Source organism: Pelodiscus sinensis, unplaced genomic scaffold, assembly GCF_049634645.1.
Source record: "Pelodiscus sinensis isolate JC-2024 unplaced genomic scaffold, ASM4963464v1 ctg135, whole genome shotgun sequence".
NCBI classification, from domain to species: Eukaryota; Metazoa; Chordata; order Testudines; family Trionychidae; genus Pelodiscus; species Pelodiscus sinensis.
The window spans coordinates 19,138-33,502 of record NW_027465998.1 but is presented as its reverse complement, the minus strand read 5'-3'; the positions used below and the strand labels follow the sequence as shown (position 1 = coordinate 33,502).

The 14,365-nt window shown below is 70.8% G+C and overlaps 1 protein-coding gene across 1 annotated transcript in view; it reads left to right on the top strand.

Moving 5' to 3' along the window:
* Window positions 1-14,365, top strand: part of LAT (linker for activation of T cells) — a gene marked incomplete at its 5' end in the record, with an annotated part of 30,373 nt that overhangs the window by 1,396 nt on the left and 14,612 nt on the right. Inside the window, 3 exons of the mRNA XM_075917934.1 lie at window positions 11,848-11,958; window positions 12,210-12,246; window positions 12,361-12,413. Coding sequence (XP_075774049.1) covers window positions 11,848-11,958; window positions 12,210-12,246; window positions 12,361-12,413 — 201 coding nt within the window. The remainder of the gene's footprint in view (window positions 1-11,847; window positions 11,959-12,209; window positions 12,247-12,360; window positions 12,414-14,365) is intronic.

The window sequence follows — 14,365 nt, the reverse complement described above, 5'->3', positions numbered from 1 at the left end:
TCCCCCCTAGGCCCGGGCCCCCACCGCTCCGTCGCCCCCGACCCGCAATCCCCCCTCAGCCCCGGGCCCCCACCGCTCCGTGGCCCCCGACCCACAATCCCCCTCAGCCCCGGGCCCCCACCGCTCCGTGGCCCCCGACCCACAATCCCCCTCAGCCCCGGGCCCCCACCGCTCTGTGGCCCCTGACCCACAATCCCCCCCACCAGCCCCCCACTGCTCCGTGGCCCCTGACCCGCAATCCCCCCTAGCCCCGGGCCCCCCACTGCTCCGTGGCCCCTGACCCACAGTCGCCCTGGGCCCCCCACTGCTCTCTGGGGCCACTTGGTTCATTGCCCCACGAGCCCTGAGTCTCCCCCCCCCCGCATACAAACACTTTGGTGTCAGTGGACCCCTCCCCCATCCCAGCCCCCCACATCCCCCCTGGTTCCTCTGGTGCCGGTTTGCGCCCTCGCTGGCCTGGTAGTTCGGGTCGACCACTGGCCACGCTCTAGGGCTCCTGCTGCCCTGGGGCCTGTGTGGGTCTGTGCCCTTCTCCTGCAGGGGGCTGGGGTCTCCCAGCTCTGGGGGGGAGCCGGGTCTAGGGGTTAGAGCAGGGTCCCGGCTCGGGGGGGGAGTGGGGTCCAGGGTTTAGAGCAGGCTCTCGGGGGGGGGGGAGCGGCTGAGGTCCCGGCTTGGGGGGGGAGTGGGGTCCCGGCTCGGGGGGGGGGGAGAGGCTGAGGTCCTGGCTCGGGGGGGGGGGAGAGGCTGAGGTCCTGGCTCGGGGGGGGGGGAGTGGGGTCCCGGCTCGGGGGGGGGGGAGAGGCTGAGGTCCTGGCTCGGGGGGGGGGGAGAGGCTGAGGTCCTGGCTCGGGGGGGGGGGAGTGGGGTCGGGGGGGGGGAGAGGCTGAGGTCCTGGCTCGGGGGGGGGGGAGTGGGGTCTCGGGGGGGGGGGAGAGGCTGAGGTCCTGGCTCTGGGGAGGGAGCGGGGTCCTGGCTCGGGGTGGGAGCAGCTGAGGTCCCGGCTCGGGGGGGGGGGGAGAGGCTGAGGTCCTGGCTCCGGGGAAGGGAGCAGAGTCCTGGCTCGGGGTGGGAGCAGCTGAGGTCCCGGCTCGGGGGGGGGGGGGAGAGGCTGAGGTCCTGGCTCCGGGGGGAGGGAGCGGGGTCCTGGCTCGGGGTGGGAGCAGCTGAGGTCCTGGCTCGGGGGGGGGGGAGAGGCTGAGGTCCTGGCTCCGGGGGGGGGAGCAGGGTCCTGGCTCGGGGTGGGAGCAGCTGAGGTCTCGGGGGGGGGGGGGAGAGGCTGAGGTCCTGGCTCCGGGGGGGGGGGAGTGGGGTCTCGGGGGGGGGGGAGAGGCTGAGGTCCTGGCTCCGGGGGGGGGGGGGAGTGGGGTGTCGGGGGGGGGGGGGGGAGAGGCTGAGGTCCTGGCTCCGGGGGGAGGGAGCGGGGTCCTGGCTCGGGGTGGGAGCAGCTGAGGTCCTGGCTCGGGGGGGGGGGGGGGAGAGGCTGAGGTCCTGGCTCCGGGGGGGGGAGCAGGGTCCTGGCTCGGGGTGGGAGCAGCTGAGGTCCCGGCTCGGGGGGGGGGGGGAGAGGCTGAGGTCCTGGCTCCGGGGGGAGGGAGCGGGGTCCTGGCTCGGGGTGGGAGCAGCTGAGGTCCCGGCTCGGGGGGGGGGGGGGAGAGGCTGAGGTCCTGGCTCCGGGGGGGGGGAGTGGGGTCTCGGGGGGGGGGGGGGAGAGGCTGAGGTCCTGGCTCCGGGGGGAGGGAGCGGGGTCCTGGCTCGGGGTGGGAGCAGCTGAGGTCCTGGCTCCGGGGGGGGGGAGTGGGGTCTCGGGGGGGGGGAGAGGCTGAGGTCCTGGCTCCGGGGGGAGGGAGCGGGGTCCTGGCTCGGGGTGGGAGCAGCTGAGGTCCTGGCTCCGGGGGGGGGGAGTGGGGTCCCGGATCGGGGGGGGGGAGAGGCTGAGGCGCGTTGCCTGGCCCAGCCCCCAGCAGCAGCCGCAGCGAGAGGCAGGCGCAGCCGGGGGTGGAAACCGCAGCTGCAGAGCTGAGCCGAGTGCTGGAGCCTCCGCCCACCTGCTGCTGCAGCAGATCCGGCCCCCGGCTGAGTCAGCCCCCCGGCCCCGCAACCGCCAGGATCCGGCCCCTGCAGAGAGAACCCAGGCGTCCCGCCCCCACCTGGCTCTAACCACTAGGCCCCGCTCCCCTCGGGGAGCCGGGAGAGAACCCAGGCGTCCCGCCCCCACCCGGCTCTAACCACTAGGCCCCGCTCCCCTCGGGGAGCCGGGAGAGAACCCAGGCGTCCCGCCACCACCCGGCTCTAACCACTAGGCCCCGCTCCCCTCGGGGAGCCGGGAGAGAACCCAGGCGTCCCGCCCCCACCCGGCTCTAACCACTAGGCCCCGCTCCCCTCGGCGAGCCGGGAGAGAACCCAGGCGTCCCGCCCCCACCCGGCTCTAACCACTAGGCCCCGCTCCCCTCGGGGAGCCGGGAGAGAACCCAGGCGTCCCGCCCCCACCCGGCTCTAACCATAGAATCATCGAGCTAGACGAGACCTCAGGTCATCAAGTCCAGGCCCCGCCCCCGCTCTAGGCAGGACCAACCCAACTAAATCAACCCGGCCAGGGCCTTGTCAAGCCGAGACTGAAACACCTCTAGGGATGGAGACTCCACTACTTCCCTAGGGAACCCAGCCCAGCGCTTCACCACCCGCCTAGGGAAAGAGTTTTTCCTAATATCCACCCTGGACCTCTCCCACCACAACTTGAGCCCATTGCTCCTTGTTCTGCATCTGTCACTACTGAGAACAGCCTCTCTCCAGCCTCCTTGGAACCTCCCTTCAGGAAGTTGAAGGCTGCTATCAAATCCCCCCTCACTCTTCGCTTCTGCAGACTAAACAGACCCAAGTCCCTCTGCCTCTCCTCATACGTCATGTGCTCCAGCCCCCTCAGCATTTTGGTTGCCCTCCGCTGGACCCTCTCCAATGCGTCCACATCCTTTGTGTAGTGGGGGGGGGGCAGAACTGGACACAACACTCCAGATGCTCGCTGGAGGGCAGGGCCACGGCCCCGGGGCAGTGGGGAGCCAAACCCACAGCTCCCAGGTGGTATTTCTCCCCGTCCGGGTGGCCTGGCCCACAGCCCCGCTGCCTCTATCGCTGCCTTAACTGCTCCTCTGTGGTGGCCAGCGCCTCAAGGCAGCTTCCCCCACCCTCTGGCAGGCCCGCCGCACGGCCACCAATACCCCGGCCAGTAGAAGGCTGGAAGCAGCCTGAGCCGGGTGCGCTGGGGCCCCGCGAACGGGACCTCATGGGCCGGATACCGCAGCCTGGGGAGACACTTTTGGGGAACCACCAGCTGCCGATGGACCCCCCCAATCCACTTTCCCCGGGGGAGCCGGTCCCGGTACAGGATCCCCGCTCCCCTAGGAATCTCTCCGGGCCGCCTCCCCCAGGGCTGAGCTGCGCCGGGGCCAGGCCGGTCCCTCAGCCTCTGCAAGGGGGGGTCTGCCTGCACCTTGGCCTGCAATTCCACCACTGGGGCACGTCCTGTTCTCCCCCTGCCATGGGGGTCTGGGGTCCCAGCCCAGCTGGGCCCCGTGTTTGCAGGGATGGGGCCCTGAGCCCCCTGCAGGGAGCCCTCCCCTGGGTCAGGGTCGCCAGTCCCCCGCTGGCTCTGCCTACTGGTGGTGACCAGGGCCCTGTGGGGTCCATCTGGCCACTCTGCTAGGTCACCCCCCATCAGCACCTCGGTGGGCAAGTGCTGGTGACCCCCACGTCCTTGGGCCTCCTTGGCCCCCCACTTCAGATGCACCCAGGCTACGGGCACCTTGAACGGGTCCCGTCTGCCCCCCAGGGTCAGCTGGGTGCTGGGCACCATGTGGTCTGGGGCCACTAGCTCAGGCTGGGCCAGCGTCACCTCCGCCCGTGTCCCAGTGGCCCGTGGCCCAGTGGCCCGTCACCTCCCTGCCACTCACCTCCAGCGGCACGAGGCTCTCGCTCCGCAGGGGCCGCCCTGCCCCACCGCGTACACGGAGACACCTGCCTCTGGAGCGTCAGGTCTCCCGGAGGAGCTGGCCGGACCGGCCTCCCCCCTGCGCTGAGGGCAGCTCCTCCTCCAGCCCCGGCCAGTTAACCCCGGGAAGTGTCGGGCTGTGGGGCCTGTCCGGGCTTTGGGGCACAGCCTGTTTGCGGCCCTTTTGCCCGCAGCGCTGGCAGGTCAGGGCCCCTCGGGCCGGCTCTATCCGGGCCCGGCTGGCCCTCTGGCCCCCCTGTTCGGGACCCGCCCCATAGGCGCTTCCCCAGTTGCACTGCCGAGAACCGGTCTCTCGGATTCCCTCCCCCCGGACCGGCTGGCTGCGAACTCATCGGCCAGCTCCCCCGCGCGTGGGGTCCTGCGGCTCCCGGTCCTTGAGCCACGGCCTCAGGGCGGGCGGGCACGGTCCATAGAGCCGCTCTAGCACCGTCAGCGTGAGCAGTCCCCTGCGGTCTGGGCCCAGCCCCGCACACCCGCTTGCGGCAGGACTGCGCCCGGCGGGAGGCCAGGTCTGCACGGGGCCCTTCCGCACCCCCCGGAACGTCTTCCTTACGTCTCGGGGGCAGCCCCAACTTGTGCAGCAGGGCCTGTCGGACCCTTCCTAGCCCCCGGCTGCAGCTCCAGCTGGCCGAGCCCCCTGCGGCCTCCTGATCCAGCAAGGGGGGAGCTGCCGGAGCCAGTCGGCTGGGGGGACCTGGTGCCGCTCGCAGGCTCGCTCAGAGGAGCTAAGGAACCCGTCCGAGTCCCCCACGGCCTTACACTGGGGCAGCAGGAACCTCTCAACCCCGGGGCACCTCCCCACTCACCGCAGCTGGGGCCTCTCGGCTTCCCCGCTCTGCCGTGGGCCCTCGCGCTGCCGCTGCCTCTCTCCGTCCTGGTGCTGCTCCCTACGATCCTCCAGGTCCTTTAGCCACAGCTCCATCTCCAGCCTTCCCCACTCTGCCGTGGGCCCTCTCGCTGCTGCTGCCTCTCTCCGTCCTGGTGCTGCTCCCTACGATCCTCCAATTCCTTTAGCCACAGCTCCATCTCCAGCCTTCCCCGCTCTGCCGTGGGCCCTCGCGCTGCCGCTGCCTCTCTCCGTCCTGGTGCTGCTCCCTACGATCCTCCAATTCCTTTAGCCACAGCTCCATCTCCAGCCTTCCCCGCTGTGCCGTGGGCCCTCGCGCTGCCTCTGCCTCTCTCCGTCCTGGTGCTGCTCCCTACGATCCTCCAGGTCCTTTAGCCACAGCTCCATCTCCAGCCTTCCCCGCTCTGCCGTGGGCCCTCGCGCTGCCTCTGCCTCTCTCCGTCCTGGTGCTGCTCCCTACGATCCTCCAGGTCCTTTAGCCACAGCTCCATCTCCAGCCTTCCCCGCTCTGCCGTGGGCCCTCGCGCTGCCGCTGCCTCTCTCCGTCCGGGTGCTGCTCCCTACGATCCTCCAGGTCCTTTAGCCACAGCTCCATCTCCAGCCTTCCCCGCTCTGCCGTGGGCCCTCGCGCTGCCTCTGCCTCTCTCCGTCCGGGTGCTGCTCCCTACGATCCTCCAGGTCCTTTAGCCACAGCTCCATCTCCAGCCTTCCCCGCTCTGCCGTGGGCCCTCGCGCTGCCTCTGCCTCTCTCCGTCCTGGTGCTGCTCCCTACGATCCTCCAATTCCTTTAGCCACAGCTCCATCTCCAGCCTTCCCCGCTCTGCCGTGGGCCCTCGCGCTGCCTCTGCCTCTCTCCGTCCGGGTGCTGCTCCCTACGATCCTCCAATTCCTTTAGCCACAGCTCCGTCTCCAGCCTTCCCCGCTCTGCCGTGGGCCCTCGCGCTGCCTCTGCCTCTCTCCGTCCGGGTGCTGCTCCCTACGATCCTCCAATTCCTTTAGCCACAGCTCCATCTCCAGCCTTCCCCGCTCTGCCGTGGGCCCTCGCGCTGCCTCTGCCTCTCTCCGTCCGGGTGCTGCTCCCTACGATCCTCCAGGTCCTTTAGCCACAGCTCCATCTCCAGCCTTCCCCGCTCTGCCGTGGGCCCTCGCGCTGCCTCTGCCTCTCTCCGTCCGGGTGCTGCTCCCTATGATCCTCCAATTCCTTTAGCCACAGCTCCATCTCCAGCCTTCCCCGCTCTGCCGTGGGCCCTCGCGCTGCCGCTGCCTCTCTCCGTCCGGGTGCTGCTCCCTACGATCCTCCAATTCCTTTAGCCACAGCTCCATCTCCAGCCTTCCCCGCTCTGCCGTGGGCCCTCGCGCTGCCGCTGCCTCTCTCCGTCCGGGTGCTGCTCCCTACGATCCTCCAGGTCCTTTAGCCACAGCTCCATCTCCAGCCTTCCCCGCTCTGCCGTGGGCCCTCGCGCTGCCTCTGCCTCTCTCCGTCCGGGTGCTGCTCCCTACGATCCTCCAGTTCCTTTAGCCACAGCTCCATCTCCAGCCTTCCCCGCTCTGCCGTGGGCCCTCGCGCTGCCTCTGCCTCTCTCCGTCCTGGTGCTGCTCCCTATGATCCTCCAATTCCTTTAGCCACAGCTCCATCTCCAGCCTTCCCCGCTCTGCCGTGGGCCCTCGCGCTGCCTCTGCCTCTCTCCGTCCGGGTGCTGCTCCCTACGATCCTCCAATTCCTTTAGCCACAGCTCCATCTCCAGCCTTCCCCGCTCTGCCGTGGGCCCTCGCGCTGCCTCTGCCTCTCTCCGTCCGGGTGCTGCTCCCTACGATCCTCCAATTCCTTTAGCCACAGCTCCATCTCCAGCCTTCCCCGCTCTGCCGTGGGCCCTCACGCTGCCGCTGCCTCTCTCCGTCCTGGTGCTGCTCCCTACGATCCTCCAATTCCTTTAGCCACAGCTCCATCTCCAGCCTTCCCCGCTCTGCCGTGGGCCCTCGCGCTGCCTCTGCCTCTCTCCGTCCTGGTGCTGCTCCCTACCATCCTCCAGTTCCTTCAGCCACAGCTCCATCTCCAGCCTTCCCCGCTTTGCCGTGGGCCCTCGCGCTGCCTCTGCCTCTCTCCGTCCTGGTGCTGCTCCCTACGATCCTCCAATTCCTTTAGCCACAGCTCCATCTCCAGCCTTCCCCGCTCTGCCGTGGGCCCTCGCGCTGCCTCTGCCTCTCTCCGTCCGGGTGCTGCTCCCTACGATCCTCCAATTCCTTTAGCCACAGCTCCATCTCCAGCCTTCCCCGCTCTGCCGTGGGCCCTCGCGCTGCCGCTGCCTCTCTCCGTCCGGGTGCTGCTCCCTATGATCCTCCAATTCCTTTAGCCACAGCTCCATCTCCAGCCTTCCCCGCTCTGCCGTGGGCCCTCGCGCTGCCGCTGCCTCTCTCCGTCCTGGTGCTGCTCCCTACGATCCTCCAGTTCCTTTAGCCACAGCTCCATCTCCAGCCTTCCCCGCTCTGCCGTGGGCCCTCGCGCTGCCGCTGCCTCTCTCCGTCCTGGTGCTGCTCCCTACGATCCTCCAATTCCTTTAGCCACAGCTCCATCTCCAGCCTTCCCCGCTCTGCCGTGGGCCCTCATGCTGCCTCTGCCTCTCTCCGTCCGGGTGCTGCTCCCTACGATCCTCCAATTCCTTTAGCCACAGCTCCATCTCCAGCCTTCCCCGCTGTGCCGTGGGCCCTCACGCTTCCGCTGCCTCTCTCCGTCCGGGTGCTGCTCCCTACGATCCTCCAATTCCTTTAGCCACAGCTCCATCTCCAGCCTTCCCCGCTCTGCCGTGGGCCCTCGCGCTGCCACTGCCTCTCTCCGTCCTGGTGCTGCTCCCTACAATCCTCCAGGTCCTTTAGCCACAGCTCCATCTCCAGCCTTCCCCGCTCTGCCGTGGGCCCTCGCGCTGCCTCTGCCTCTCTCCGTCCTGGTGCTGCTCCCTACGATCCTCCAATTCCTTTAGCCACAGCTCCATCTCCAGCCTTCCCCGCTTTGCCGTGGGCCCTCGCGCTGCCTCTGCCTCTCTCCGTCCTGGTGCTGCTCCCTACGATCCTCCAATTCCTTTAGCCACAGCTCCATCTCCAGCCTTCCCCGCTCTGCCGTGGGCCCTCGCGCTGCCTCTGCCTCTCTCCGTCCTGGTGCTGCTCCCTACGATCCTCTAGTTCCTTTAGCCACAGCTCCATCTCCAGCCTTCCCCGCTCTGCCGTGGGCCCTCGCGCTGCCTCTGCCTCTCTCCGTCCGGGTGCTGCTCCCTACGATCCTCCAATTCCTTTAGCCACAGCTCCATCTCCAGCCTTCCCCGCTGTGCCGTGGGCCCTCACGCTTCCGCTGCCTCTCTCCGTCCGGGTGCTGCTCCCTACGATCCTCCAATTCCTTTAGCCACAGCTCCATCTCCAGCCTTCCCCGCTCTGCCGTGGGCCCTCACGCTGCCACTGCCTCTCCGTCCTGGTGCTGCTCCCTATGATCCTCCAATTCCTTTAGCCACAGCTCCATCTCCAGCCTTCCCCGCTCTGCCATAGGCCCTCGCGCTGCCTCTGCCTCTCTCCGTCCGGGTGCTGCTCCCTACGATCCTCCAGTTCCTTTAGCCACAGCTCCATCTCCAGCCTTCCCCGCTCTTCCGTGGGCCCTCGTGCTGCCTCTGCCTCTCTCCGTCCTGGTGCTGCTCCCTACGATCCTCCAGTTCCTTTAGCCACAGCTCCATCTCCAGCCTTCCCCGCTCTGCCGTGGGCCCTCTCGCTGCTGCTGCCTCTCTCCGTCCTGGTGCTGCTCCCTACGATCCTCCAATTCCTTTAGCCACAGCTCCATCTCCAGCCTTCCCCGCTGTGCCGTGGGCCCTCGCGCTGCCTCTGCCTCTCTCCGTCCTGGTGCTGCTCCCTACGATCCTCCAATTCCTTTAGCCACAGCTCCATCTCCAGCCTTCCCCGCTCTGCCGTGGGCCCTCGCGCTGCCGCTGCCTCTCTCCATCCTGGTGCTGCTCCCTACGATCCTCCAATTCCTTTAGCCACAGCTCCATCTCCAGCCTTCCCCGCTCTGCCGTGGGCCCTCGCGCTGCCTCTGCCTCTCTCCGTCCTGGTGCTGCTCCCTACGATCCTCCAATTCCTTTAGCCACAGCTCCATCTCCAGCCTTCCCCGCTCTGCCGTGGGCCCTCGCGCTGCCTCTGCCTCTCTCCGTCCGGGTGCTGCTCCCTACGATCCTCCAATTCCTTTAGCCACAGCTCCATCTCCAGCCTTCCCCGCTCTGCCTGGGGGCCCCCTCCTGAGACGATCCGCTGCTGGGGAGCATGGCCGGGTGGCACCGCGTCTCTGGCGAGCTTCAGCCCCTCCGGTCAGAGCCTGAGACACTCCCGGGGGGTCTGGCTGCTCCCCAGTGGGGTGAGTCTGTGGGAATCGCACAGCAGCCCAGCCCGGTGCTCCAAAGCAGACAGCCCCCCCCCGCGTCACACTGCCCCAGCCCAGCAGCCTGCGCTGGCTGTGCCCTTCGTCCCCTGGGCGGGGAGAGGGCAGGACGGGTGACCCCTTCCCCCGTAAGCAGGACAGAGGCCTGGGACCAGGAGCTGAGTGTGGGTCGCTCCTTCCTTGTGGGACAGGGACAGGCCCTGGCTCTGGGCCCCTCTCCCCAAACTGGGCTGCCCCTGGTCCTGCGGAGCCAGCGATGCAGGGGAACCTCAGAGCCCGGGGCCGGCTGCAGTCCTGAGGCTCAGGGACCCCCAGCACTCAGCACCCCCCTGCTGGTGCTCCAGCCCCCTTCCTGCCCCTGGTTGGTGGCTGGAGCAACCCAGAATCTACTGGGCTGGCCCCCCAGGCTCTGGTGCGAAGAGAATGTGGGGGGGGTTGGGTTTTGCCTCATGTGGCCCCCCCACGGAGTTTTCTGTGGGTCAGCAGCCCCCAGCCACAAACGGTTTCCCAGCCCTGTGGTCCCTGCTGGCTGAGAGCCCCGTCTGGCTGCAGGCGGGGTCGGGACCAGGGGGCTCCCTGCCCCACGGTGACACCTCACCCCCACACCTGCCTCCTAGAGCTGGGAGAGGACCCAGGTGTCCTGTCTGCCCCTCGCCCCCAGGCGCGATGGAGGCCGTGTGTCCGGGCCCCTGACCCCGTACCCCTGGGGCGATGGAGGCCGTGTGTCCGGGCCCCCTGACCCCGTACCCCCGGGGCGATGGAGGCCGTGTGTCCGGGCCCCTGACCCCGTACCCCCGGGGCGATGGAGGCCGTGTGTCCGGGCCCCTGACCCCCGTACCCCTGGGGCGATGGAGGCCGTGTGTCCGGGGCCCCTGACCCCGTACCCCTGGGGCGATGGAGGCCGTGTGTCCGGGCCCCTGACCCCGTACTCCTGGGCGATGGAGGCCGTGGTGTCCGGGCCCCTGACCCCGTACCCCCCGGGGCGATGGAGGCCGTGTGTCCGGGCCCCTGACCCCGTACCCCTGGGGCGATGGAGGCCGTGTGTCCGGGCCCCTGACCCCGTACCCCCGGGGCGATGGAGGCCGTGTGTCCGGGCCCCTGACCCCGTACCCCTGGGGCGATGGAGGCCGTGTGTCCGGGCCCCTGACCCCGTACTCCTGGGGCGATGGAGGCCGTGTGTCCGGCCCCTGACCCCGTACTCCTGGGGCGATGGAGGCCGTGTGTCCGGGCCCTTGACCCCTCTCCCCACAGGCGCGATGGAGGCCGTGTGTCCGGGGCCCCTGACCCCGTACCCCTGGGGCGATGGAGGCCGTGTGTCCGGGCCCCTGACCCCGTACCCCCGGGGCGATGGAGGCCGTGTGTCCGGGCCCCTGACCCCGTACCCCCGGGGCGATGGAGGCCGTGTGTCCGGGCCCTTGACCCCTCTCCCCACAGGCGCGATGGAGGCCGTGTGTCCGGGCCCCTGACCCCCGTACCCCTGGGGCGATGGAGGCCGTGTGTCCGGGCCCCTGACCCCGTACCCCTGGGGCGATGGAGGCCGTGTGTCCGGGCCCCTGACCCCGTACCCCCGGGGCGATGGAGGCCGTGTGTCCGGGCCCCTGACCCCGTACCCCCGGGGCGATGGAGGCCGTGTGTCCGGGCCCCTGACCCCGTACCCCTGGGGCGATGGAGGCCGTGTGTCCGGGCCCCTGACCCCGTACCCCCGGGGCGATGGAGGCCGTGTGTCCGGGCCCCTGACCCCGTACCCCCGGGGCGATGGAGGCCGTGTGTCCGGGCCCCTGACCCCGTACCCCTGGGGCGATGGAGGCCGTGTGTCCGGGCCCCTGACCCCGTACCCCCGGGGCGATGGAGGCCGTGTGTCCGGGCCCTTGACCCCTCTCCCCACAGGCGCGATGGAGGCCGTGTGTGTCCGGGGCCCCTGACCCCGTACCCCCGGGGCGATGGAGGCCGTGTGTCCGGGCCCCTGACCCCTCTCCCCACAGGCGCGATGGAGGCCGTGTGTCCGGGCCCCTGACCCGTACCCCTGGGGCGATGGAGGCCGTGTGTCCGGGCCCCTGACCCCGTACCCCCCTGGGCGATGGAGGCCGTGTGTCCGGGCCCTTGACCCCTCTCCCCACAGGCGCGATGGAGGCCGTGTGTCCGGGCCCCTGACCCCGTACCCCTGGGGCGATGGAGGCCGTGTGTCCGGGCCCCTGACCCCTCTCCCCACAGGTGCGATGGAGGCCGTTGTGTCGGGGCCCCTGACCCCTCTCCCCACAGGGGCGATGGAGGCCGTGTGTCCGGGCCCCTGACCCCTCTCCCCACAGGGGGCGATGGAGGCCGTGTGTCCGGGCCCCTGACCCCTCTCCCCACAGGGGCGATGGAGGCCGTGTGTCCGGGCCCCTGACCCCTCTCCCCACAGGGGCGATGGAGGGCCGTGTGTCCGGGCCCCTGACCCCTCTCCCCACAGGGGCGATGGAGGCCGTGTGTCCGGGCCCCTGACCCCTCTCCCCACAGGGGCGATGGAGGCCGTGTGTCCGGGCCCCTAACCCCTCTCCCCACAGGGGCGATGGAGGCCGTGTGTCCAGGCCCCTGACCCCTCTCCCACAGGTGCGATGGAGGCCGTGTGGCTGGCCGGGCTGCTCTGGGCCTTGGCGCTGGTTCTCCCCGCGGTGCTGGTGACGGCTCTGTGCATCGGCTGCCGAGACGCCAGCTCCCCTGGTAAGTCCAGGACCCCTGCTCCTCCTGATCTGCCCCCGCTCCAGCCATGGGGCAGCACGGTATTGCCCCACAGCAAGAGGAGCCTGAGACTGGGCCCCCCACGCCCTGATCCCTCCCTACAACCTCCTGCCGCCCAGTGCCCCCAGGTCCTCCCCCACACCTTGCTCCCCTCCAGCGCCCCCCCCACGCCCTTCTCCCCCCAACTCCCCCCCATGTCCCCTCCCCCAACGCTGTGCTCTGCTCTCTTGCAGCCCATGGGGTCCCGGCGGTTGCCGACTACGAGTACAAGTGAGGTCCGTCTGGCCCACAGCCGGGTGTTGCGGGGGTAGGGCTGTGTGGGGCCGGGGGGGGCTCCGGGGAGGGGCCTTACGGGCTCTAATGGGGCCTTCTCTGCCCACGCAGACCCCCGCCCTGTGTCCCCCACAACAGCTTCATGGTGCTGACCCGAGCCAGCTGTGAGTACCTGACCCCCCGCATCCTGCCCCCTGTGCCCCACGCGCTGCCCCCTGTGCCCCATGCACTGCCCCCCACACTGCCCCCTGTGCCCCACGCACTGCCCCCACACTGCCCCCTGTGCCCCACGCGCTGCCCCCTGTGCCCCCACGCGCTGCCCCCTGTGCCCCACGCACTGCCCCCACACTGCCCCCTGTGCCCACGCGCCTGCCCCCTGTGCCCCATGCACTGCCCCCCACACTGCCCCCTGTGCCCCACGCACTGCCCCCCACACTGCCCCTTGCCCCACGCACTGCCCCCACACTGCCCCCTGTGCCCCACGCGCTGCCCCCTGTGCCCCACGCGCTGCCCCCTGTGCCCCACGCACTGCCCCACACTGCCCCCTGTGGCCCCACGCGCTGCCCCCTGTGCCCCATGCACTGCCCCCCACACTGCCCCCTGTGCCCCACGCACTGCCCCCACACTGCCCCCTGTGCCCCACGCGCTGCCCCCTGTGCCCACGCGCTGCCCCCTGTGCCCCACGCGCTGCCCCCCACACTGCCCCCTGTGCCCCACGCACTGCCCCCTGTGCCCCACGCGCTGCCCCCTGTGCCCCATGCACTGCCCCCCACACTGCCCCCTGTGCCCCATGCACTGCCCCCTGTGCCCCACGCGCTGCCCCCTGTGCCCCACGCGCTGCCCCCTGTGCCCCACGCACTGCCCCCACACTGCCCCCTGTGCCCCACGCGCTGCCACCCTGTGCCCCATGCACTGCCCCCCACACTGCCCCCTGTGCCCCACGCACTGCCCCCCACACTGCCCCCTGTGCCCACGCACTGCCCCCACACTGCCCCCTGTGCCCCACGCACTGCCCCCCACACTGCCCCTGTGCCCCCCACACTGCCCCCAGTGCCCCACGCGCTGCCCCCTGTGCCCCATGCACTGCCCCCTGTGCCCCACGCACTGCCCCCCACACTGCCCCCTGTGCCCCACGCGCTGCCCCCTGTGCCCCACGCACTGCCCCCCACACTGCCCCCTGTGCCCCACGCGCTGCCCCCCACACTGCCCCCTGTGCCCCACGCGCTGCCCCCTGTGCCCCACGCACTGCCCCCCACACTGCCCCCTGTGCCCCCAACGCGCTGCCCCCCACACTGCCCCCTGTGCCCCACGCACTGCCCCCTGTGCCCCACGCGCTGCCCCCTGCACCCCACGCACTGCCCCCCACACTGCCCCCTGTGCCCCACGCACTGCCCCCCACACTGCCCCCAGTGCCCCACGCACTGCCCCCTGTGCCCCCCACACTGCCCCTGTGCCCCACGCACTGCCCCCCACACTGCCCCCAGTGCCCCACGCACTGCCCCCCACACTGCCCCCTGCACCCCATGCACTGCCCCCGCACCCATGCACTGCCCCCCACACTGCCCCCTGTGCCCCACGCACTGCCCCCTGCACCCCATGCACTGCCCCCCACACTGCCCCCTGTGCCCCATGCACTGCCCCTGTGCCCCACACACTGCCCCCCGTGCCCCGCCCCTGCACCCCACGCGCTGCCACCCTGTGCCCCACACACTGCCCCCCACACTGCCCCCTGTGCCCCACGCACTGCCCCCACACCTGCCCCCTGTGCCCCACTCACTGCCCCCACACTGCCCCCTGCACCCCACGTGCTGCCCCCTGTGCCCCACGCGCTGCCCCCACACTGCCCCCTGTGCCCCACGCACTGCCCCCCACACTGCCCCCTGTGCCCCACGCGCTGCCCCCTGTGCCCCACGCACTGCCCCCCCACACTGCCCCCTGTGCCCCACGCGCTGCCCCCTGTGCCCCACGCACTGCCCCCCACACTGCCCCCTGTGCCCCACGCGCTGCCCCCTGTGCCCACGCACTGCCCCCCACACTGCCCCCTGTGCCCCACGCACTGCCCCCCACACTGCCCCCTGCACCTCCCACACTGCCCCCTGTGCCCCACGCACTGCCC